Source organism: Heterodontus francisci, chromosome 30, assembly GCF_036365525.1.
Source record: "Heterodontus francisci isolate sHetFra1 chromosome 30, sHetFra1.hap1, whole genome shotgun sequence".
NCBI classification, from domain to species: Eukaryota; Metazoa; Chordata; class Chondrichthyes; order Heterodontiformes; family Heterodontidae; genus Heterodontus; species Heterodontus francisci.
In genome coordinates, this window is record NC_090400.1 from 60426857 (window position 1) to 60450667 (window position 23811).

At 44.5% G+C, this 23811-nt stretch overlaps 1 protein-coding gene across 1 annotated transcript in view; it reads right to left on the minus strand.

Moving 5' to 3' along the window:
* Positions 1 to 7135: 7135 nt before the first annotated feature.
* The window catches only part of LOC137346450 (forkhead box protein N1-like), a 61005-nt gene continuing 44329 nt past the window's right edge, over positions 7136 to 23811 (minus strand). Inside the window, exons 6-8 of the mRNA XM_068009900.1 lie at positions 21345 to 21815; positions 12208 to 12417; positions 7136 to 7428 (exon numbers count right to left, since the gene is read on the minus strand). Of these exons, the coding sequence (XP_067866001.1) occupies positions 7136 to 7428; positions 12208 to 12417; positions 21345 to 21815 (974 nt within the window). The remainder of the gene's footprint in view (positions 7429 to 12207; positions 12418 to 21344; positions 21816 to 23811) is intronic.

The window sequence follows — 23811 nt, forward strand, 5'->3', positions numbered from 1 at the left end:
ATTTTTGTAGTTTTGTTTTCGTCCCATCTCCCTGTTCAGGTCGACACTCCAGTTAAGAGAGAAGGTGATGTTTGGGGGGGTGTAGGGGAAGCTTAATTCTGCTCTCTGCTTCATCCCCATCCCCACCCTATAATCCATCAGGAGATGATCGACAGTCTGACCTTCTGTGTGTCCTGTGCTGGGGTTGATGCACAATCATGGGAGTGTCTGAAGTCAACAGGTCTGTGCTGATTTGGCTCATCTTAGATACGATGGTAGTAAAGGTACTACAAATCTGTCTTGCCCCCAACCAATGGTCAAAGAGCCAGTCAGCATTCATGGTAGTGGGGCTGGAGAGTGGCCAGACCCTGAGCAACTGTGTACTCGAGACGGGAACTGAGTCCACTTCTCTCCACACTAACTCCACACAATCCAGGCACCAACTGGAAATCTCAAGGCTTTTTATACGTATATAAAGAGCAAGAGGGTAACCAGGGAAAGGGTTGGCCCACTCGAGGACAAAGAAGGGAATCTATGTGTGGAGCCAGAGGAAATGGGCGAGGTACTAAATGAGTACTTTGCATCAGTATTCACCAAGGAGAAGGACTTGGTGGATGATGAGCCTAGGGAAGGGAGTGCAGATAGTCTCAGTCATCTCATTATCAAAAAGGAGGAGGTGTTGGGTGTCTTGCAAAGCATTACGGTAGATAAGTCCCCAGGGCCTGATGGGATCTACCCTAGAATACTGAGGGAGGCAAGAGAAGAAATTGCTGGGGCCTTGACAGAAATCTTTGCATCCTCATTGGCTACAGGTGAGGTCCCAGAGGACTGGAGAATAGCCAATGTTGTTCCTTTGTTTAAGAAGGGTAGCAAGGATAATCCAGGAAATTATAGGCCGGTGAGCCTTACGTCAGTGGTAGGGAAATTATTAAAGAGGATTCTTTGGGACAGGATTTACTCCCATTTGGAAGCAAATGGACTTATTAGCGAGAGGCAGCATGGTTTTGTGAAGGGGAGGTCGTGTCTTACTAATTTGATTGAGTTTTTTGAGGAAGTGACAAAGATGATTGATGAAGGAAGGGCAGTGGATGTTGTCTAAATGGACTTTAGTAAAGCCTTTGACAAGGTCCCGCATGGCAGACTGGTGTAAAAGGTGAAGTCACACGGGATCAGAGGTGAGCTGGCAAGATGGATACAGAACTGGCTCAGTCACAGAAGACAGAGGGTATCAGTGGATGGGTGCTTTTCTGAATGGAGGGATGTGACTAGTGGTGTTCCGCAGGGATCAGTGCTGGGACCTTTGCTGTTTGTAGTATATATAAATGATTTGGAGGAAAATGTAGCTGGTCTGATTAGTAAGTTTGCGGACGACACAAAGGTTGGTGGAGTTGCGGATAATGATGAGGATTGTCAGAGGATACAGCAGGATATAGATCAGTTGGAAACTTGGGCGGAGAAATGGCAGATGGAGTTTAATTCGGACAAACGTGAGGTAATGCATTTCGGAAGGTCTAATGCAGGTGGGAGGTATACAGTAAATGGCAGAACCCTTAGGAGTATTGACAGGCAGAGAGATCTGGGCGTACAGGTCCACAGATCACTGAAAGTGGCAACGCAGGTGGATAAGGTAGTCAAGAAGGCATACAGCATGCTTGCCTTCTTCGGTCGGGGTATAGAGTATAAAAATAGGCAAGTCATGCTGCAGCTGTACAGAACTTTAGTTAGGCCACACTTAGAATATTGCGTGCAATTCTGGTCGCCACACTACCAGAAGGATGTGGAGGCTTTGGAGAGGGTACAGAAGAGGTTTATCAGGATGTTGCCTGGTCTGGAGGGCATTAGCTATGAGGAGAGGTTGGAAAAAGTTGGATTGTTTTCACTGGAACGACAGAGGTGGAGGGGCGACATGATAGAGGTTTACAAAGTTATGAGCGGCATGGACAGAGTGGATAGTCAGAAGCTTTTTCCCAGGGTGGAAGAGTCAGTTACTAGGGGACATAGGTTTAAGGTGAGAGGGGCAAAGTTTAGAGGGGATGTGTGAGGCAAGTTCTTTACACAGAGGGTGGTGAGTGCCTGGAACTTGTTGCCGGGGGAGGTGTTGGAAGCAGATACCATAGAGACGTTTAAGAGGCATCTTGACAAATACATGAATAGGATGGGAATAGAGGGATACGGACCCCGGAAGTGCAGAAGGTTTTAGTTTAGGCAGGTATCAAGATTGGCGCAGGTTTGGAGGGCCGAATGGCCTGTTCCTGTGCTGTACTGTTCTTTGACTCTGAGTTCTCCTGCTCAGGTGATGTGTACACATTCAGCCTATGAAAGAGTCACTGTAGAAAGAGGGGTAAATCAATCTAGTCAACCTTTGCTTAAAAAGGATACCGGGATTGCAAACAGTCTTGTTCAGTCTGAGACTGTGTCCGGGGAATGGGATGGAATGGGCGGCAATGGAATGGAGTTTGTGGGCAAAGCCTTCTGTTTTCCCAATGTTTAACCAGAGGAAATTACAGCTTATCTAAGACCAGCAATCTGACAGCACAGTAACATTGGCAGGATCAGCAATTTGCAGATGATATGAAACTTGGAAGCATTGTGGACTGTGAGGAGGATAGTGTAGAACTTCAAAAGGACATGGGCAAGTTGGTGGAATGGGCAGACAGGTGGCAGATGAAGCTCAATGCAGAGAAATGTGAAGTGATTCATTTTGGTAGGAAGAACATGGAGCAGAGGGACCTGGGTGTATATGTACGTAAGTCATTGAAGGTGGCAGGACAGGTAGAGAGAGCGGTTAATAAAGCATACAGTGTCCTGGGCTTTATTAATAGGGGCAGAGAGTACAAGAGCAAGGAAGTTATGTTGAACTTGTATAAGACACTAGTTCAGCCTCAGCTGGAGTACTGCATCCAGTTCTGGGCACCGCACTTTAGCAAAGTGGTGAGGGCATTGGAGAGAGTACAGAAAAGATTCAGGAGAATGGTTCCAGGGATGAGGAATTTCAGTTATGAAGATAGATTGGAGAAGTTAGGACTGTTTTCCTTGGAGAAGAGAAGGCTGAGAGATGATTTGATCGAGGTATTCAAAATCATGAGGGGTCTGGACAGAGTAGATAGAGAGAAACTGTTCCCACTGGTGAAAGGATTGAGAACGAGAGGGCACAGATTTAACGTATTTGGTAAAAGGAACAAAAGCGACATGAAAAACTTTTTCACGTAATGTGTGTTTAGGATCTGGAATGCACTGTCTGAGAGTGCGGTGGAGGCAGGTTCAGTGAGTGTTTAGGATCTGGAATGAGAGTGTGGTGGAGGCAGGTTCAGTGAGTGTTTAGGATCTGGAACGCACTGTCTGAGAGTGTGGTGGAGGCAGGTTTAGTTGAAGCCTTCAAAAGAGAACTCTCCCCTGGGCAGACAGGTGGCAGATGAAGTTCAATGCAGAGGAATGTGAAGTGATTCATTTTGGTAGGAGGGACATGGAGAGACAATATAAAATAAAGGGTACAATTCTAAAGGGGGTGCAGGAGCAGAGGGACCTGGGAGTATATGCGCTAAGTCACTGAAGGTGGCAGGTCTGGTTGAGAGAGCAGTCAATAAAGCATACAGTATATATTAATAGGGGCATAGAGTACAAGAGCAAGGAAGTTATGTGGCACTTATATAAGACACTAGTTCAGCCTCAGCTGGAGTACTGCGTCCAGTTCTGGGCACCGCACTTTAGGAAAGTCATGAGGGCATTGGAGAGAGTACAGAAAAGATTCAGGAGAATGGTTCCAGGGATGAGGAATTTCTGTTATGAAGATAGATTGGAGAAGTTAGGACTGTTTTCCTTGGAGAAGAGAAGGCTGAGAGGTGATTCGATAGAAGTATTCAAAATCATGAGTCTGGACAGAGTAGATAGAGAGAAACTGTTCCCACTTGTGAAAGGATCGAGAACGAGAGGGCACAGATTTAAAGTGATTGGTAAAAGAAGCAAAAGTGACATGAAAAAATGTTCACACAGCGAGTGGTTAAGGTCTGGAATGCGCTGCCTGAGAGTGTTGTGGAGGCAGGTTCAATTGAAGCATTCAAAAGGGAATTAGACTGTTATATGAAAAGGAAGAATGTGCAGGATTACAGGGAGAAGGCAGGGGAATGGAACTGAGGGAATTGCTCTTTCAGAGAGCCAGTGCGGACACGATGGGCCGAATGGCCTCCTTCAGCACTGTAACAATTCTGTGAACACACCCTTTACAATCTCCATGAGAAAAACTCTAGGATTAACCTGACATTTAGGCACTGGATTTTTCCCCCAGCCTAACCAGGTATGTTCTGTGGAAACCATTGTTCCAGACTTCAGTGTCATGTTAGTTGTTAGATCATTTCTCCTAATAATCTTTGAACTGACCTCTAATCCCAGTTTGAGGTTATGTTGCTCCTAATATCTGTCTTGTTTGGGGCTATGGATGCAGACACCGCACCCCTGGAGAGTTCGTGTTTCTGCAGTTTTGCCACCCACCTGCACGATCCACCAGTTGTGCCTTTTTTCTTCATTCTGCCAGTTCCGTTTTCAACTGGGTCACTGGAGGGGTTGAGATTCAGTTAGCAATTCTCTCGCAATAAATCTGAGATCCAGAACTCTCTGAAATGTGCAGTTTGTCTTTGTGACTGATTATTGCATGAGATGTTTCTGAGACTTGATAAAGCACTAGAATCTATGTCCTTTTGCAGTGAAGCTGGGAGATGCACATCCTGTCTCTCCCTGTCCCTCCACTCTTAACCTCATCCCGCCCCCATCCTATCTTCAAAGAGTTAATTTGTGGGGTTTTTTTTACTGCTACTGAGTGCAATCTATTCCAATTCTACTGTTTTAATGAAATAAAAGCTCATCTAATATCTTGTGACCAACACTCAGCCAGTTTATATCCTGTCCTTTAATTCTACGATCACTAACAGCTTTGTTTTTCTAACGCCCACTGTCCTATCAGCTTCTGATAGCCAATGTTGTCATCAAGAGCCATCTGCAAGGTTGACTGCTGTCTCTGTAGTGTTTAACAGACAGTGTAGCCTGGATCGCAGGCCAGTGTCCTTATCCCTGTTGCAAAGCAATGTCTGAATTGGAGCTTGTCTTATACAATCAGCAAATAAATGGAATAATTGCAAGGTTGACATTTGCAATGGTTTGAACAGTGAGATGTGATTCTCACCCCATACTGCTTCTACTCCCCGATCTGCTTAGTGTCAGAATCTCATTTTATTGTTCAGGTCAGTTATTGTTCCCTGTTTGCACCTCAAAACAGTTGCCTGTACCACCTTCTGCTAAAAGCCCCAATTGTCCCAAGCGATACAGGATCCAGACATGACAGACCCTTCACACTCATTGTTCCTGATTGTCTGAAGGATAACCACACTGAGGGTTGTTGCAAATTAATACCACCCCCACCCCCACCCCCACCCCCACCCCTTCCATTGCAAGCTTTGGTCATCTCCATGGTTTTTCTACCACTTCCTGCTCAGGGCACTGATGATTGACTTGCCAAATGTTCCTTTCAGATGAGACATTAAACCGAGGCCCCGTTTGCCCCCTCAGCTGGATGTAAAAGATCCCACAGCCACTATTGGAAGAAGAGCAGGGGAGTTCTCCCTGGTGTCCTGGACAATATTTATCTCTCGACCTTTGTGAATTTACACCTAATGTTCCTAACTGTGTGGGTGAGCCAGTGTCTCTCCCCTTCTATTTTCAACAGTGTACTGCAATGTCCCAAAGGCAGCCATGACCATTGCTAATGCTGAATGGACCTGTCACCAGAGCAGAGTTCCCAATAGAACAAGAAAGCATTCCACACTAGAAATCTGAAATAAAAAATACTGGAAATACACAGAGTGCGATCAGAACACAAACAACCTGATGGAAGGTCCTGGCCAAGGTGTTACCTGCATTTTCAGACCCTGATTAACCTATTGTGCATCTGCAGCATTTTCTGTTTTTAATCCCAATGCCTAGCTGAACAAAAAAAACAATCAGATTACTGCAGTGACAAAATAAACCTAACCAAGTAAATCTTACTGTATTCTCAACGTCCTCTGTTTTGAGGGTGATATACCATGGGAGAGAAGCTTAGTGTATTTATCTGAAAGCAGAGGCTTTAACCCATGAAAATAGCACAGAGAGACGTTTCAGATATGCCCATTCTGATTCAAATCAGGGCTGTTGTTTTATAGGTGAATTCCCATTCCATTCTGAATTATGATGATCGTATTTATGATGTAAGCATATCATGGTGTAACTGCACTTCTAGTGCATGGTGATGCAGCACCACAAGTGGTATGAAGGCATCATTACACCGTGACATGTTTACATAGGCATTTTCCACTATAAATGTGGGGATAGGAATTTATCGTGGAAATATGAAAGTAAAGTCAGAATGTATAGCTTTCAAATGGGGACTGAGTTGCCCTGGCTCAATTGTTCCCTGCTTCACCTGAACACAACACACACATGTCCCTGATTCCTATGTGGAAGCAGATTGACTACATCACATTAAAACATTTAATATAAAATATATACAGGTTTGTGACATTAAAAGCCTGTTTGTTATAAATAATTGAAGCAGGGAAGCCTTTAAAAGGTTTGAAAATGAAGGGTCTCTTGTCTGTATATTGACACCTGTTGCTGTTGCTAATCTAACACAGGAAGCCTCATTCAGGCTGTGTTGGAGGGATGTGTCCTCTCCCACTTGTGGGTGTTTGATCCCTAAGACTAATGTACTTTAAAGAAAAGAATGAATCAATTCCCATCAGCTTGTCCAACCACAGAGTAACAGTTCAGGCCATAACTTCACCCCAAATGTTGAGACCAAATGATCCCAAATTATGGGACTGGGGGTCATTTGCAGCAGCTGAGTGGAACCATCCAAATGACAAGAGACACAGGAAGGACCCAATGAAAATAGTCCATTTCTCACTGTCTTACGACTCACTCCTTCCAACTCACCCTCACCCCTCTCCCAGTGACCCCTCATCCCCTCTCACCACCCTCCCTCCCCTTGACACCTCTCTGCTATTTTGATCAATGTGCATTTGTGAATGGCTGAAGTCCTGACGGAAATTCTTGGGTTGTTGCAGGAGCTTTGACATGTCTGTAAAGTTAGGACAAGCACTGTCGGTCATGCTGTCACACGCTCAATCCGTTATGAGTGCTTCGTGTTTCCAGAAGGCACAGTGAAACTTTTTCTCAAGTGTAATGTAACAATCACGCAGGTGACTGATCTGGGGTTATCGTATCTAAGTATGGTGACAGAGCACAATCTCACTTCATGTGCTATCCCTCCGTTTAAATTCGAGCTTTTGTTGAAGTAACAGCAGCCATTGCATTTTTCAAAAAGTAGTTTACTATGTGGGATGGTCAGCAATGTGATAAGATGCGACACAAATGCAAGGACAGTTGTAATAATTTCCAAGTCTGTAACATGCACCTTTTTAACTGTTGCATATGAGCAGAGTAAATGTTGGAGAAGGCAGGTGGACAAAAAGAAAGCTATGTGCCACTATTGAAGGCAGAGCAGGATATGCAACTTCTGGCACCCCTCGGCACAGTGTAACATCCGATGAATATAAAGGTAAGCAAGGTCAGTCAGTAAAGAGACACTCATTTTATACAGGTCAGCTCCCTTGGAAACATCTCAAGAATTTCAGACACGTTGAATGATTTTGATGTGCAGAATCTGATGTTACATAGGCAAACACAGCAGATGCTTCACACACAGCAAGAGCCTGCATGCTGCACAGCAGGATCCCACACTGCACTGTGAAATCTTGCACACTGGAATGAGATGAATGGCTCATGAATCTGTTCTTGGTGATGCTGGTCGAGAAAGGAATGTTGGCAGAACTCTAGCTCCATCTGTAGTGTCCTGAGATTGTTTACATCCACCCAAACATGCAGACAGGGCCTCCGTTTAATGTCTTATTTCAAGGATGGCACCTCCAACATCTCAAGTATGTCTAGAAAGTTCATTAAGTTGGGTATTTCTAGCAGAATTGTAAACTTGGAGCATACAGCAAACAGGAGTGTTCCTTGGAATTGTGAGAGAGAGAGATGAGGAAATGTTTCATTGAAGAATATGTTAAATAAAAACTTTCCTCACATCACAAAAGTATTGAAAGATCAAGAAAGTATTTCCATGATTGATTATAAATGTTAACTCCTGGACACTTCATGATTGATTATAAATGTTAACTCCTGGACACTTCATGTGTAGGAAGCGTCTCCAGCTGTTTGAGCTCAAGCTGGAAATTTCTGAGCTTGAGGGGCAGCTGGAGTCACTGCGGAGCATCAGGATGAGTTTCCTGGATCATACATTCCAGGAGTGGTCACCCCACAGGGAGATGGGTGGCCATCCAGAAGAGGCAGGAGGTGCAGGCGTCTTCAGGGTGTGTGCCACTCTCAAACCGGTACTCAGCTTTGGAGACTGCTGGGAGTGATAACACTTGAAGGAGTGCAGTCCAGACCAAGGCACCAATGGGCAGAGTCTGTACAGGAGGGAACAGCAAAGAGTAGAAATGCAGTCGTTACAGAAGATTCCATAGTTAGGGGAGCAGACAGGCATTACTGTAACCATCACAGTGAGTCCCGCAATGGTGAGTTGCCTCCCTTGTGTGAGGTAAAGGACATCACAGAGAGGGTGCAGAATATTCTGCTGGGGAAGGAATGACTTAGGGAGGACAGGTATTGCGGTCCTACAGTCCGATTTTCAGGAGCTAGGGAGGAAGTTAAAAAGTAGGACCTCGAAGGTAGTAATCTCTGGATTACTCCCAATGCCACATGCTAGTGAGAGTAGAAATAGGAAGATAGGGAGGATCAATGCATGGCTTGAGGCATGGTGCAGGAGGGAGGGCTTCAGATTCTTGGGACATTGGAGCCAGTTCTGGGGCAGGAGGCACCTCTTCAAAAGGGACAGGTTGCACCTCAACAGGACTGAGACGAATGTGCTTGCAGGGAGGTTCAATAGTGTTGGGCAGGGTTTAAACTAAATTGACAAGGGGATGGGCACCAGCATGCAGAAGTAGAAAAGAGGAATAAGGTGGATAAAGGAGTAAGAGTGTTGCGTAATACTAGAGAAGGAAGTAGTACCGTATTAGATAGGAGCAGACAAAAAATGACTACAAGGCCAGGGTTAGAATGCATGTCTGTCATAAGGTTGGTGAGCTACAAGCACAAATAGCCATATGGGAATATGATGTAGCAATAACGAAAACATGGCTTAAAAATGGTGAGGATAAGGCACTTAATATTCAAGGTTACAAAGTGTTCAGAAAAGGTAGGGAAAAGTAAAAGGGAGGTGGGATGGCAGTACTGATTAGGGAAGACATTGTAGTGTTGGAAAGAGAGGATGTCCTTGAGGGGGCAAAGACAGAATCCATTTGGTTAGAGTAGATAAGCAAAAAGGATATGATCATTTTACTGGGGTATTCTGTAGGCTTTCAAATAGGGAGATACAGAGAGAGAGAGATAAAGGAGTAAATCTACAGAGAAATCACAGAGATATGCAAGAACTATAGATTGGTGATATTGGCAAATTTTACCAAAAATAGATTGAGATGATGTTAGAATAAAGGGTAAGGAAAGGAAGGAATTTCTGAAATGTGTTCAGGAGAACTTCCTTGACTAGTATGTTCTCAGTCCAACTAGGAAGGAGGCATTGCTGGATCTGGTGCTGGGATATAAGGTGGGAAAGTGGACCAAGGGTCTGTGGGGGACACTGAGGTAACTGTGCTCGTCGTATTATAAGGTTTAGATTAAGTAATGAACAGGGCAAGGAACAATCTGAAGTACAACTTCTAAATTGGAAGAGGGTTAACTTCAATGGGATGAGAGGGGATCCAGCGAGGGTAAAATGGAACGAATGCTGACAGGAAAAATGGTAATGGAGCAATGGGTGATCTTTAAGGAGATGTTTTAGAAATAGGTTAAGTTCATTCCAAGAAAAGCACAAGGTAGGGGAACCAAAGCCAGAGTTCCTTGGATAACGAGGGAGGTAGAGAATATAGTGAAACAAGAACAGAGGGTGTACGATGCATGGCAGGTGAAGTCTTCAAGCGAAAACCAAGCCAAATACAGTAAGTTGAGAGGGGAGGTGAAGAGGAAAATAAGACCAGCAAAGAGAGAGTATGAGAGTAGGATGGCAGTTAACATGAAAGTGGACCCAAAAATCATCTACTGGCATGTAAATAGTAAGCAGGTAGTAAGAGGCTGCGTGTGTCCTATTAGGGACAAAGAGGATAATATATGCTTTGAGGCATAGGGCAAGGCTAGAATACTTAATGAGTCCTTTATATCAGTGTTTACTAAGGAAGATGATCCTGATAAAATATCAGTAGAAGCGGAGATGGTAGAGGTAATGGATGGGGTGAAAATTGAGATGCTGGCGTACTGGAAAGGCTGGCTTTGCTTCGGGTTGATAAGTCACCTGGTCCGGATGTCTTGCATCCCAGGTTGTTAAAGGAAGTGGGGATGGAGATAGTGGAAGGGCTTTCCATAATCTTCCCTGGATATGGGGGAGGTGCCAGAGGATTGGAGAGTGGCAAATGTGACACCATTATTCAAGAAAGGGTGTAAGGACTGTCCTAGCAACTACAGGTCAGTTAGTTTAACATCAATGATGGGTAAGGTTTTAAAAACAATAATCATGGAAAAATATCAACAGGTAGTTGGAGAGGTTTGAGTTAATTAAGGATAGCCAGCATGGATTTGTCAAGGGCAGATCATGCTTGACTAATCTAATTGAATTTTTTGATGAAGTAATAGAGAAGGTTGATGAAAGGAAAGCAATCATGTTGTCTATATGGAGTTTTAAAAAGTGTTTGACACAGTATTACATAAAAGGCTGTTTATCAAAATGGAGGCTTGTGCAATAGGAGGGTCAGCGTTCCAATGAATAAAAAAATTGGCTTAAGGACAGAAAACAGCGAGTGGTGGTAAATGGGTGTTTTTCAGACTGGAGGATGGTAGACAGTGGTGTTCATGGTGTTCCCCAAGGGTCAGTGCAGGGATCACTGCTGTTTTTGCTATACATAAATGACATATATTGGAATACAGGGTAAAATTTCAAAATTTGTTGATGATACCAAACTTGGAGGAGTGACAAACAATGAGGATGATATGAACTGCCTGCAACAGGACATAGATAGACTAGCAGAATGGGCAGAGAGGTGGCAGATGGAATTTAATACTGACAAGTGTGAGGTGATGCATTTTGGCAGAAGGGATAGGGTGAGGCAATATAGACTAATGGCACAGTTCTAAACAGTTTGCAGGGACAGAGGGGCCTTGGGGTCCATGCGCATCGATCTTTGAAGGCAGTAGGACATATTGAGGGAGTGGTTAGCAAAGTGTATGGGATCTTGGGCTTCATAAATAGAGGTATTGAGTACAATAGTTGAATCTTTATAAAGCTTTGGTTAGGCTCCAACTGGAGCATTGTGTCCAGTTCTGGTCACCACACTTTAGGAAGGATGTGAGGGTCCTTGAGAGGGTGCAGAGGAGATTTAGCAGAATGGTTCCAGTGCTGAGAGATTTTAGTTACAAGGTTAGGTTGGAGAAGCTGGGGTTGTTCTCCTTGGAGCAAAGGAGATTGAGGGGAGATTTAATAGAGGTGTACAAGATTATGGCAGATTTAGATAAGGTAGAGAACGAAAAGCTGTTCCCGTTAGCTAATGGTATAAGGACTAGGTGGCACAGATTGAAGGTTTTGGGCACGAGATACAAGAAAATGTGAGAAAGAACCTTTTTACACAGCGAGTGGTAATGACCCGGAACTCACTGCCTACGAGGGTGGTGGACGTAGAGACAATGAATGATTTCAAATGGAAAATGGATGGGTACTTAAGGGAAATAAACTTGCAGGGCAACAAGGATTGAGCGGAGGAGTGGGACTGACTGGATTGCTCCACAGAGAGCTGGCATGGACTGGATGGGTCAAACAGCCTCTTTCTGTGCCGTAATGACTATAACTCCATAACTCTATGATTGGTTGTAGATTGGTGTCTATCCTTTCCAATGTTGGCTGTGGTTAGTTTGTAGGTTCAGGAGGAGTTTGTGTAAATACTTTTCTGTGCAACGGATCACTTTATTGAGGAGTTTTTTGATTGCCTGCTGGCAGTTTCCTAATGCTGCAACACACTCAATGCTGTAGTCTGTGTGCTCACTATTGTGCAGTTCCTGATTATATCAGTGCTATTGGTGTGGAGGTAGGCGTGGTACCTAGGCCTATACAGGTGCTGTAGATGCCAGTCAGCTGCAGGTTGGTTAGACTGTGCTCTGCACTGCTCTGAGAACAGGTGACTCCATTGCTGTCTGCCGGGGAGGTGCTCCAGCAGAAGGGAAACAATGATGAGCATTGTGCAGAAGCTGCCACTGAGACTTGTGGATCTGGGGTTAAACTGTCATCCTTCAGCACCTCCCACAGATTACCTGCAAATTAAATGAGAGATTAATTCTGTAAAGTAGCTCAGGCCAACGGCAATAATTCAAGTTTAGTTTAGATACTGACTATTTCTGACTTTCTACAGAATCCAGTGTTGCAAAGTATTTCAAATCAATATTAGTAAAGTTTGAAAAGTGAGTTACACAAAGAGAGGAGAACACTCTCAGTCCGCGCTGCCCACTTATAGTCTGTGGTGAGTTAGCTGTTAGCAGCCTGATTGTGCCTCTCTCTGCTGCTGGGGGGCACAGTGTGAAGAAGGGAGTTTGGTAAGTGAGTGAATTTTAAGGGTTATTCTATCTAAAGTCTAATTTTTGTTTTGTTCACATTTAGCAATTAATTGAAATTACTGTTTAAGTTAAAAGGTAAGTTAGACATACAGCACTGAAACAGGCCCTTCAGCCCACCAAGTCTGTGCTGACCAACAACCACCCATTTATACTAACCCTACATTAATCCCATATTCCCTACCACATCCCCACCATTCTCCTACCACCTACCTATACTAGGGGCAATTTATAATGGCCACTTTACCTATCAACCTGCAAGTCTTTGGCTGTGGGAGGAAACCGGAGCACCCGGCGGAAACCCACGTGGTCACAGGGAGAACTTGCAAACTCCACACAGGCAGTACCTAGAACTGAACCCGGGTCGCTGGAGCTGTGAGGCTGCGGTGCTAACCACTGCGCCACCCTGTAAGGTTCTTTCAGCTTTAAACAGGGGTGTACAAGCTCTCTGAGAGTAGCTGTAGCTAGTTAATTAGGTAGCTAGCTTAAACTGGTTTCTGAGCTCTAGCAGAGCTGACATGGCATTGTTTTCAGAGAATATAAATTCAGGGGACTCTCAGTGCTGCTTGTCTGCATTGAATGCTGTTGGAGGCACAGAGTGTGAAGAAAGGAGTTTGGTAAGTGACGGAGTTCAGTAAAGAAGGGAACTATAAATTAAGAAAAAATAAATTAAATTAAATTAACACAAAGATGGCAGGACAGGTGATGTGTCACAGCTGCAGTATGTGGGAGCTCCTGGATGCCACAGCAATCCATGGCAACCAGGTCTGTAGTAAATGTCTGCGGCTTGAGGAGCTTCGGCTAAGAGTCATTGAGCTGGAGGCCGAGCTGCAGACACTGCGATGCATCAGGGAGGGGGAAAATTATTTGGACGCTTAGTTCCAGAAGCCAGTCATACCCCTTAGGATAGGGTCGTCTGTTTTAATCAGTGGTCAGGGACAGGAGGGTGTGACTGCAAGTCAGGCAAGTAAGGGGATCGAGAAGATAGGAGTGGCAGAGCCTCAGCCCTTGCAATTGAGCAACAAGTTGGAGGTTCTTGCAGCTTGTATGGACAAGATCGAGGGTTGTAGTATCGATGAGCAGACTGACCATGGCACCATGGTACTGGAAGCCATTCAAGTTGGGGGAGCAAAAAGGAAAGTAGTGGTAGTAGGGAACAGGATAGTGAGGGGGATTGACACTGTTCTCTTCAGCAGAAAGCGAGAGTCCAGAAGGCTACGTTGCCTGCCCGTTGCCAGGGTTCGGGACAAATGCTCAGGGCTAGAGAGGAACTTACAGTGGGAGGGGTGGGATCCAGTCGTCGTGGTCCATGTAGATACCAACGACATAGGCAGAACAAGGAAGGAGGTTCTGCATAGTCAGTGTGAGGAACTAGGCACCAAATTAAGAAGCAGAATCTCAAAGGTAATAATCTCTTACCTGAACCACGTACAAATTGGAGGAGGACAAATATGATCAGAGAAATGAATGCGTGGCTCAAAGACAGGTGTGGTAGAAGTGGGTTCCAGTTCATGGGGCACTGGCACCAGTACCGGGGAATGTGGGGTTGTACCGTTGGGAGGGTCTACACCTGAATCGTGCTGGGGCCGGTGTTCTAGCGAGCCGCATAACTAGGGAAGTAGAGAGGGATTTAAACTAAATAGTGGGGCATGGGATCAAATTTGGGAAGATATGGTCAATCAAAGAGTAGAGACAAGGCAAGAGAAAAAGGTATTAATATGGGAAATGATAAACAGATTGTGACAGGAGTCAGAGAGTCATAGAGTTATACAGCACAGAAACAGGCCCATCGTGTCCATGCTGGCCATCAAGCACCTATCCATTCTAATCCCATTGTATGCTTGTGTGCTATGGCATTTCAAGTGCTCATCTAAATACTTGTTAAATGTTGTGAGGGTTCCTGCCTCTACCACCTCTTCAGGCAGTGTGTTCCAGATTCCAACCCATCTGGGTGAAATTTTTTTTCCTCAAATCCCCTCTAAACCTCCTGTCCCTTGCCTTAAATCTATGCCCCCTAGTTATTGACACCTCCGCTAAGGGAAAAAGTTTCTTCCTATCTATCCTATCTATGCCCCTCAATGTTGTATACCTCTATCAGGTCTCCCCTCAGCCTTCTCTGCTCTAAGGAAGACAACCCTAGCCTATCCAGTCTCTCTTCATAGCTGAAATGCTCCAGCCCAGGCAACATCCTGGTGAATCTCCTCTGCACCCTCTCCAGTGCAATCACATCCTTCCTATAGTGTGGTGACCAGAACTGTAGACAGTACTCCAGCTGTGGCCTAACTAGGAAGGGACAGTGATTACAAATCTAAGAGTAAATCAGCAGACAAGACTAGCGGTTACAAAAATAATAGAAGGACAAAACTAAAGGCTCTGTATCTGAATGCACGAAGCATTCAAATCAAAACAGATGAACTGATAGAAATAAATAAGTATGATCTGATAACCATTACAAAGGCATGGCTGCAGGATGACATAGATTGGGACCTGAATATTGAAGGGTGCATGACATTTAGGAAAAACAGGAAGCTAGGAAAAGGTGGGGGGCGGGGGGTGGCTCTGTTAATTAATGATGGTATCAGCAGAACAGAGAGGAATGAACTAAGTTCAGGAAACCAGGATGTAGAAGCAGTTTGGGTAGAGATGAGAACTGATAAAGGCAAGAAGTCACTTGTGGGAATGGTTTACAGGCCCCCTAACAGTAACCACACGGTGTACGGGTTATAAAGGAAGAAATAATGAGGGCTTGTCAGAAAGGTACAGTGATAATCATGGGGGATTTTAATCTACATATAGATTGGAAAAATCAGATGGGCAAAGGTAGCCTAGATGAGGAGTTCATAGAATGTTTTCAGTATAGTTTTTTAGAACAGCACGTTCTGGAGCCAACCAGAGAGCAGGCTATATTAGACCTGGTATTGTGCAACAAGATAGGATTAATTAATGACCTCATAGTGAGGGTGCCCCTAGGCAGCAGTGATTATAAATGATTGAATTTTACATTCAGTTTGAGGGAGGGAAGAGTGGGCCAATGACTAGTATATTAAACTGAAATAAGGGCAATTATGAAGGCATGAAAGAGGAGCTAGCAAAAGTGAACTGGCAAAATAGGTTAAGGGATAGGTCAATAGAGAACCATAGAAAAATTATGGCACAGAAGGAGGCCATTCAGCCCATTGTGTTGGTGCCGGCCAGAAAGAAATAGCCACCCAATCTAATCCCACCTTCCAGTACCTGGTCCATAGCCTTGCAGCTTGCCGCACTTCAGGTGCATGTCCAGGTATCTGAAAAGAATTGAGGGTTTCTGCCTCCACCACCGTTCCTGGCAGTGAATTCCAGACACCCACCACCCTCTGGGTGAAAAAGTTTTTCCTCATGTCCCCTCTAATCCTTCTATCAATCACCTTAAATCTGTGCCCCCTGGTAATTGACCTCTCCGCGAGGCGAAACTGGTCCTTTCTGTTTACTCTATCTAGGCCCCTCATAATTTTGTACATCTCATTTAAGTCATCCCTCAGCCTCCTTTGTTCTAAGGAAAACAACCCCAGACTATCCAATCTTTCCTCACAGCTGCAATTTTCAAGCCCTGGCAACATTCTTGTAAATCTCCTCTGTTCTCTCTCCAGAGCAATTATATCCTTCCTGTAATATGGTGACCAGAACTGTATGCAATACTCCAGCTGTGGCCTAACCAGCGTTCTATACAGTTCCAGCATTACATTCCTGCTTTTGAATTCTATACCTCGGCCAATAAAGGAAAGTATTCCATATGCCTTCGTCACCACTCTATCTACCTGTCCTGCCACCTTCAGGGACCTGTGGACATGCACTCCAAGGTCTCACTTCCTCTCCCCCTCTCAATATCCTCCCGTTTGTTGTGTATTCCCTCGCTTTATTTGCCCTCCCTAAATACATTACCTCACACTTCTCCGGATTGAATTCCATTTGCTACTTTTCCGCCCACTCAACCAAACCATTGATATCATTCTGGAGTCTACAGCTATCCTCTTCACTATCAACTACACGGCCAATTTTTGTGTCATCAGCAAATTTCCCAATAATGCCTCCCACATTTAAGTCCAAATCATTAATATATACCACAAACAGCAAGGGACACAATACTGAGCCCTGTGGAACACCACTGGAAACAGCTTTCCATTCACAAAAACATCCATTGACTATTACCCTCTGTTTCCTATCACTGAGCCAATTTTGGATCCAACCTGCCACATTCCCCTGTATCCCATGGGCTTTCAGTTTACTTACTAGTCTGCCATATGGGACCTTGTCAAATGCTTTACTAAAATCCATGTAGACCACATCCACTGCACTATCCTCATCAATCCTTCTTGTTACTTCCTCAAAAAACTCAATTAAGTTAGTAAGACATGACCTTCCCTTAACAAGTCCATGCTGACTACGCTGACAGTGACAGACATTTAAGGGGATATTTCAGAATGCACAGAATAGATACATTCCAACGAGAAAGAAAAATTCCAGGGGTGGGACCCACCATCCATGATTAACTAAAACAGTTAAAGATAATATCAAACTTAAAGAAGAAGCATATAATTGCACAAAGATGGGAGGCAGGTCAGAAGATTGGACAGAATATAAAAAACAGCAAATAATGACTAAAAGATTGATAAGGAGGGAAAGATTAGAGTACGAGAGAAAGCTGGCTAGAAATATAAAAAACAGATAGTAAGAGTTTCTATAGATATTTAAAAACAGAAAAGTTAACAAAGTGAGTGTTGGTCCTATAGAAAGTGAATCTGGGGAATTAATAAGGGAAAATAAGGAGATGGCAGATGAATTGAACAGATATTTTGCATCGGTCTTCACTAATGAGGATACAAGTCACATTCCAGAAATAGCTGTAAATCAGGAAATGGAAAGGATGGAGGAACTCAAGAAAATTACAATCACCAGAGAAGTGGTACTGAACAAATTGTTGGAGCTGCGGGCTGACAAATCCCCGGGTCCTGATGGACTTCATCCTAGGGTCTTAAAAGAAGCGGCTCGTGAGAGAGTTGATTTTTGGTTTTAATTTTCTAAAATTCCCTAGATTCGGGGAAGGTTCCATTGGATTGGAAAATAGCCAATGTAGCTCCTTTATTCAAAAAGGGAGAGAGACAGAAAGCAGGAAACTACAGGCTAGTTAGCTTAACATCTGTCTTAGGGAAAATGATGGAAGCTATTATTAAAGTCATTATAGCAGACATTTAGACAAATTCAAGGTAATCAGGCAGAGTCAACATGGTTTTGTGAAAGGGAAATCATGTTTAACCAATTTATTGGAGTTCTTTGAAGAAGTAACATGTGTTGTGGATAAAGGGGAACCGGTGGATGTATTGTACTTAGATTTCCAGAAGGCATTTGATAAGGTGCCACATCAAAGATTATTGTGGAAAATAAAAGCTCATGGTGTAGGGGTAACATTTTGGCATGGATAGAAGATTAGCTAGCTAACAGGAAACAGAGAGTAGGCACAAGTGGGTCATTTTCTGGTTGGCAAGATGTAATGAGTAGAGTGCCACAGAGATCTGTGCTGGAGCCTCAACTTTTTACAATTTATATAAATGACTTGGTTGAAAGGACCGAAAGTATGGTTGCTAAATTTGCTGATGACACAAAGATAAGTAGGAAAGTAACTTGTGAAGAGGATATAAGGAGGCTACAAAAGGATATAGATAGGTTAAGTGAGTGGGCAAAGATCTGGCAAATGGAGTATAATGTGGGAAAGTGGGAAATTGTCCACTTTGGCAGGAAGAATAAAAAAGAAGCATATTATCTAAATGGTGAGAGATTGCAGAGCTCTGAGATGCAGAGGGATCTGGGTGTCCTAGTGCATGAATCACAAAAGGTTAGTATGCAGGTACTGCAGGTAATTAGGAAAGCTAATAGAATGTTATCATTTATCACGAGGGGAAGTGAATACAAAAGTAGGGAGGTTATGCTTCAGTTATACAGGGCATTGGTGAGACCACATCTGGAGTACTGTGTACAGTACTGGTCTCCTTATTCAAGGAAGGATATAAATGCCTTGCAGGCAGTACAGAGAAGGTTTACTAGACTAATACCTGGAATGTCTTATGAGGAGAGATTGGACAGACTAGGCTTGTATCCGCTGGAATTTAGAAGAGTAAGAGGCGACTTGATCGAAACATGTAAGATTCTGAGGGGTCTTGACAGGGTGGATGTGGAAAGGATGTTTTCCCCTTGTGGGAGAATTGTGGGGTCACTGAGGGGTCATCCATTTAAGACAGAGATGAGGAGAAATTTTTTCTCTCAGGGTCATGAGTCTTTGGAATTCTCTTCCTCAAAAGGCAGTGGAAGCAGAGTATTTGAATATTTCTAAGGCAGAGGTAGATAGATTCTTGTAAAGCAAGGAGGTGAAAGGTTATCGGGAGTAGGTGGAAATGTGGAGTCGAGATTACAATCAGATTAGCCTTGGTCTTATTGAATGGCGGAGCAGGCTTGATGGGCCGAGTGGTCTACTCCTGCTCCTAATTGGTATGTTGGTATATGCTGATGGGGTGTGATGCAGTAGGCTGGAAGAAAGCTCGTGTGGAGCATAAAAATTGACCATTTGGGCCAAATGGCCTTTTTCTGTGCTGGACAAGCTGTATAAATTTTTAAAAACCCATTAAGGTCAAACTGTAATCACAGACTTCTGTGCTGAATATGAAGCAGAGACAGATCCAAATGTTATTTAACACCTCAAACTCAATCTTCAATGCACAGATTTAATGTTTCAGCACTGAATATTAATAATAGAGTCCTGAGAGAATGTAACTGTACTGTTTGTGTGTCCAGTCACTTGAATAATTCAGTATTCCCAAAGTGATTATGATGTTTTATCAGCTGTCGGATTCTCCCTGATATAATAAACATGGAGTAGCAATTTTCATCGGCCAGTTCACTAATGCACTTGTAACAATTCCTCTGCATATTTTAACTAGTTTAACACTGTGTTAGGGTGAGAGTAGACTCTTGACAGCAAAATAAGCATTTACATGAAGCTAGAGCCAGTTATCGTTCTCCTGTTTTAAAGAAGAACAAAGAACAGTACAGCACAGGAACAGGCCATTCGGCCCTCCAAGCCTGCACCGATCTTGATGCCTGTCTAAACTAAAACCTTCTGCACTTCACACTTTTGTGAAGCTACAACTCTGTAATCTGAAAATTAAGTTGCAATATTAACATTGTATCAAAAATTATTACAGCTACATACACTTCCATCGTAAATCTCTACATCCACCTTTGAAATAGGAACTGTTTAGATATTTGCAACCTGTAATCACAAGCGGTGATGCGGCAATACAACAAAAACTTGCATTTAGAGAGTGCCTTTAACAGTGGCGCAGTGGTTAGCACTGCAGCATCACAGCTCCAGCGACCCGGGTTCAATTCCGGGTACTGCCTGTGTGGAGTTTGCAAGTTCTCCCTGTGACTGCGTGGGTTTTCTCCAGGTGCTCCGGTTTCCTCCCACAGCCAAAGACTTGCAGGTTGATAGGTAAATTGGCCATTGTAAATTTCCCCTAGTGGTGGTAGGGGAATTGTGGGGATGTGGTAGGAATATGGGATTAATGTAGGATTAGTATAAATGGGTGGTTGATGGTCAGCACAGACTTGGTGGGCCGAAGGGCCTGTTTCAGTGCTGTATCACTAAATAAATAAATAGTAAAATGTTCCCAAGGCACTTCAAAGGAACATAATTGGACAAAATTTGACACCTGTCCAGATGAGGACACATCAGGACAGCTGACCAAAAGCTTGGTTAAAGATGTAGGTTTTAAGGTATGTCGAAAGAGAGGTTTAGGGAGGGAATCCAAGGGACAGAAAGGTAAAATATTATGGTACTTCCTACAGAAAATGTGACTGAGCATAACACCAAAACTCAAGGGTTATTGAATAAGCTGGTGTGAAGTGATAGGTGGGTCTGAGAATAGCAATTCTGCTCTGAATGCTGCTGACATCTAAAGTCCCTTGGAGATATTGGTTATAGGAGGATACTCAACCTCTTCTTCACCAGTTTGTATCTCATTTACAGACAGATCATCACTAATTAGTAAGCACGAGGAGGAGGATGAGAAAGTACGTCTGGAAACATGATTGCAATCCGTGTGTTTACACTGGGCTCAGGTCTCAGCACATCTCTCCAAAGTGCAACTTCTATATGTGCTTCCTTAAACTTCTACCAATAATTTGTCCCTCTGAATCTTCTCTCCTGACTGCCCCAAATCTTGCTGGTGATACCAACTCACCCAAAGAGTGACTCTTCTTGTGTCATCAGAGACATTGGGTATCCAGAGGATACTCACTGGACAGCAGTCAGGAACAGCAGCTCTGGTCTAACATAGGGCCATTGAAATGAACGACAACACTCATTACTGTCGTCTCCATTCAGATCAGGGCAGGAATTGAATGTAGCACCCATATGGTCAGTGTATCTCAGCAGCACATAGTATCAACTGATTCATCTAGGGAGGGCTGTCCTTAATCTCAAAACCAAAACTATTGATGTCCACATCTCTGTACAGGTAATAAGGTAATGAAACGATTTCTGCTGTGGAACCTTTTTATACTATCCAGAGGGATAATTAGACAGAGGTTAAGAGGTTTACCTTGAAGTTCGAAGTCTACAAGACTAGGATTGAGAGCATCGATATCTGTGCTGATTTCTCCTTCTACAAGGATGTCGTGTATATCCATGGCCACGGAGTTGTCCATTAGCAGCTGGCTGCTGATGTCAGGGATACCATGAATTGGTGGTGTCTGTCCTGGAAGAGGAGAGTCTTGAGCATTGTTGGTCTGTGCTCTGGTTTGGCTGTACATGTGAGGTTGACACAGTTGAGGCCGCGGTGTTGACTGATCTGAGCAATCAGGGTTAGCGTTCACCTGCACTCTGTCCTCGCTGTATGGAGGAAGCAGAGGGTGGGCAAGAACACATGGAGATGGAATGAGCCCCAGACATTGGGAATGGGACTGATCCTGAACATGTCGTGGAGATAATGGGATTTGTGAATGGAGAGGTGATGTCATCATTGAGGACTTTGTTTTATCGGGTCTTTCTCCGATCAACCTGTCCAGTTCATCTGTAAAAAATAACTTTGAATTTAATTGAATTATTATATACAGTGCAGCTCCACTGATCACCCTGAATCACTCTCACAGTGCCCGGTTACTCATTGGTCATTCTGAATCACTCTCACTGTGCCCGGTTACTCACTGGTCATTCTGAGTCACTCTCACTGTGCCCGGTTACTCACTGGTCATTCTGAATCACTCTCACAGTGCCCGGTTACACACTGGTCACCCTGAATCACTCTCACAGTGCCCGGTTACTCACTGGTCATTCTGAATCACTCTCACAGTGCCCGGTTACACACTGGTCACCCTGAATCACTCTCACAGTGCCCGGTTACTCGTTGGTCATTCTGAGTCACTCTCACTGTGCCCGGTTACTCACTGGTCATTCTGAATCACTCTCACAGTGCCCGGTTACTCGTTGGTCATTCTGAGTCACTCTCACTGTGCCCGGTTACTCACTGGTCATTCTGAATCACTCTCACAGTGCCCGGTTACTCACTGGTCATTCTGAATCACTCTCACAGTGCCCGGTTACTCGTTGGTCATTCTGAGTCACTCTCACTGTGCCCGGTTACTCGCTGGTCATTCTGAGTCACTCTCACAGTGCCCGGTTACTCACTGGTCATTCTGAGTCACTCTCACTGTGCCCGGTTACTCACTGGTCATTCTGAATCACTCTCACAGTGCCCGGTTACTCACTGGTCATTCTGAATCACTCTCACAGTGCCCGGTTACTCGTTGGTCATTCTGAGTCACTCTCACTGTGCCCGGTTACTCGCTGGTCATTCTGAGTCACTCTCACAGTGCCCGGTTACTCACTGGTCATTCTGAATCACTCTCACTGTGCCCGGTTACTCGCTGGTCATTCTGAGTAACTCTCACTGTGCCCGGTTACTCACTGGTCATTCTAAATCACTCTCACTGTGCCCGGTTACTCACTGGTCATTCTGAGTCACTCTCACTGTGCCCGGTTACTCACTGGTCATTCTGAATCACTCTCACAGTGCCCGGTTACACACTGGTCACCCTGAATCACTCTCACAGTGCCCGGTTACTCATTGGTCACGCTCAATCACTCTCACAGTGCCCAGTTACTCACTGGTCATTCTGAATCACTCTCACAGTGCCCGGTGACTCACTGGTCACTCTGAATCACTCTCACAGTGCCCAGTTACTCACTGGTCATTCTGAATCACTCTCACAGTGCCCAGTTACTCACTGGTCACTCTGAGTCACTCTCACAGTGCCCAGTTACTCACTGGTCACTCTGAACCACTCTCACAGTGCCCAGTTACTCACTGGTCACTCTGAACCACTCTCACAGTGCCCAGTTACTCACTGGTCACTCTGAACCACTCTCACAGTGCCCAGTTACTCACTGGTCATTCTGAATCACTCTCACAGTGCCCAGTTACTCACTGGTAACGCTCAATCACTCTCACAGTGCCCAGTTACTCACTGGTCACTCTGAACCACTCTCACAGTGCCCAGTTACTCACTGGTCACTCTGAACCACTCCCACAGTGCCCAGTTACTCACTGGTCATTCTGAATCACTCTCACAGTGCCCAGTTACTCACTGGTCACGCTCAATCACTCTCACAGTGCCCAGTTACTCACTGGTCACTCTGAACCACTCTCACAGTGCCCAGTTACTCACTGGTCACGCTCAATCACTCTCACAGTGCCCAGTTACTCACTGGTCACGCTCAATCACTCTCACAGTGCCCAGTTACTCACTGGTCACTCTGAACCACTCTCACAGTGCCCAGTAACTCACTGGCCACTCTGAGTCACTCTCACAGTGCCCGGTTACTCACTGGTCACTCTGAACCACTCTCACAGTGCCCAGTTACTCACTGGTCATTCTGAATCACTCTCACAGTGCCCAGTTACTCACTGGTCATTCTGAATCACTCTCACAGTGCCCAGTTACTCACTGGTCATTCTGAGTCACTCTCACAGTGCCCGGTTACTCACTGGTCACGCTCAATCACTCTCA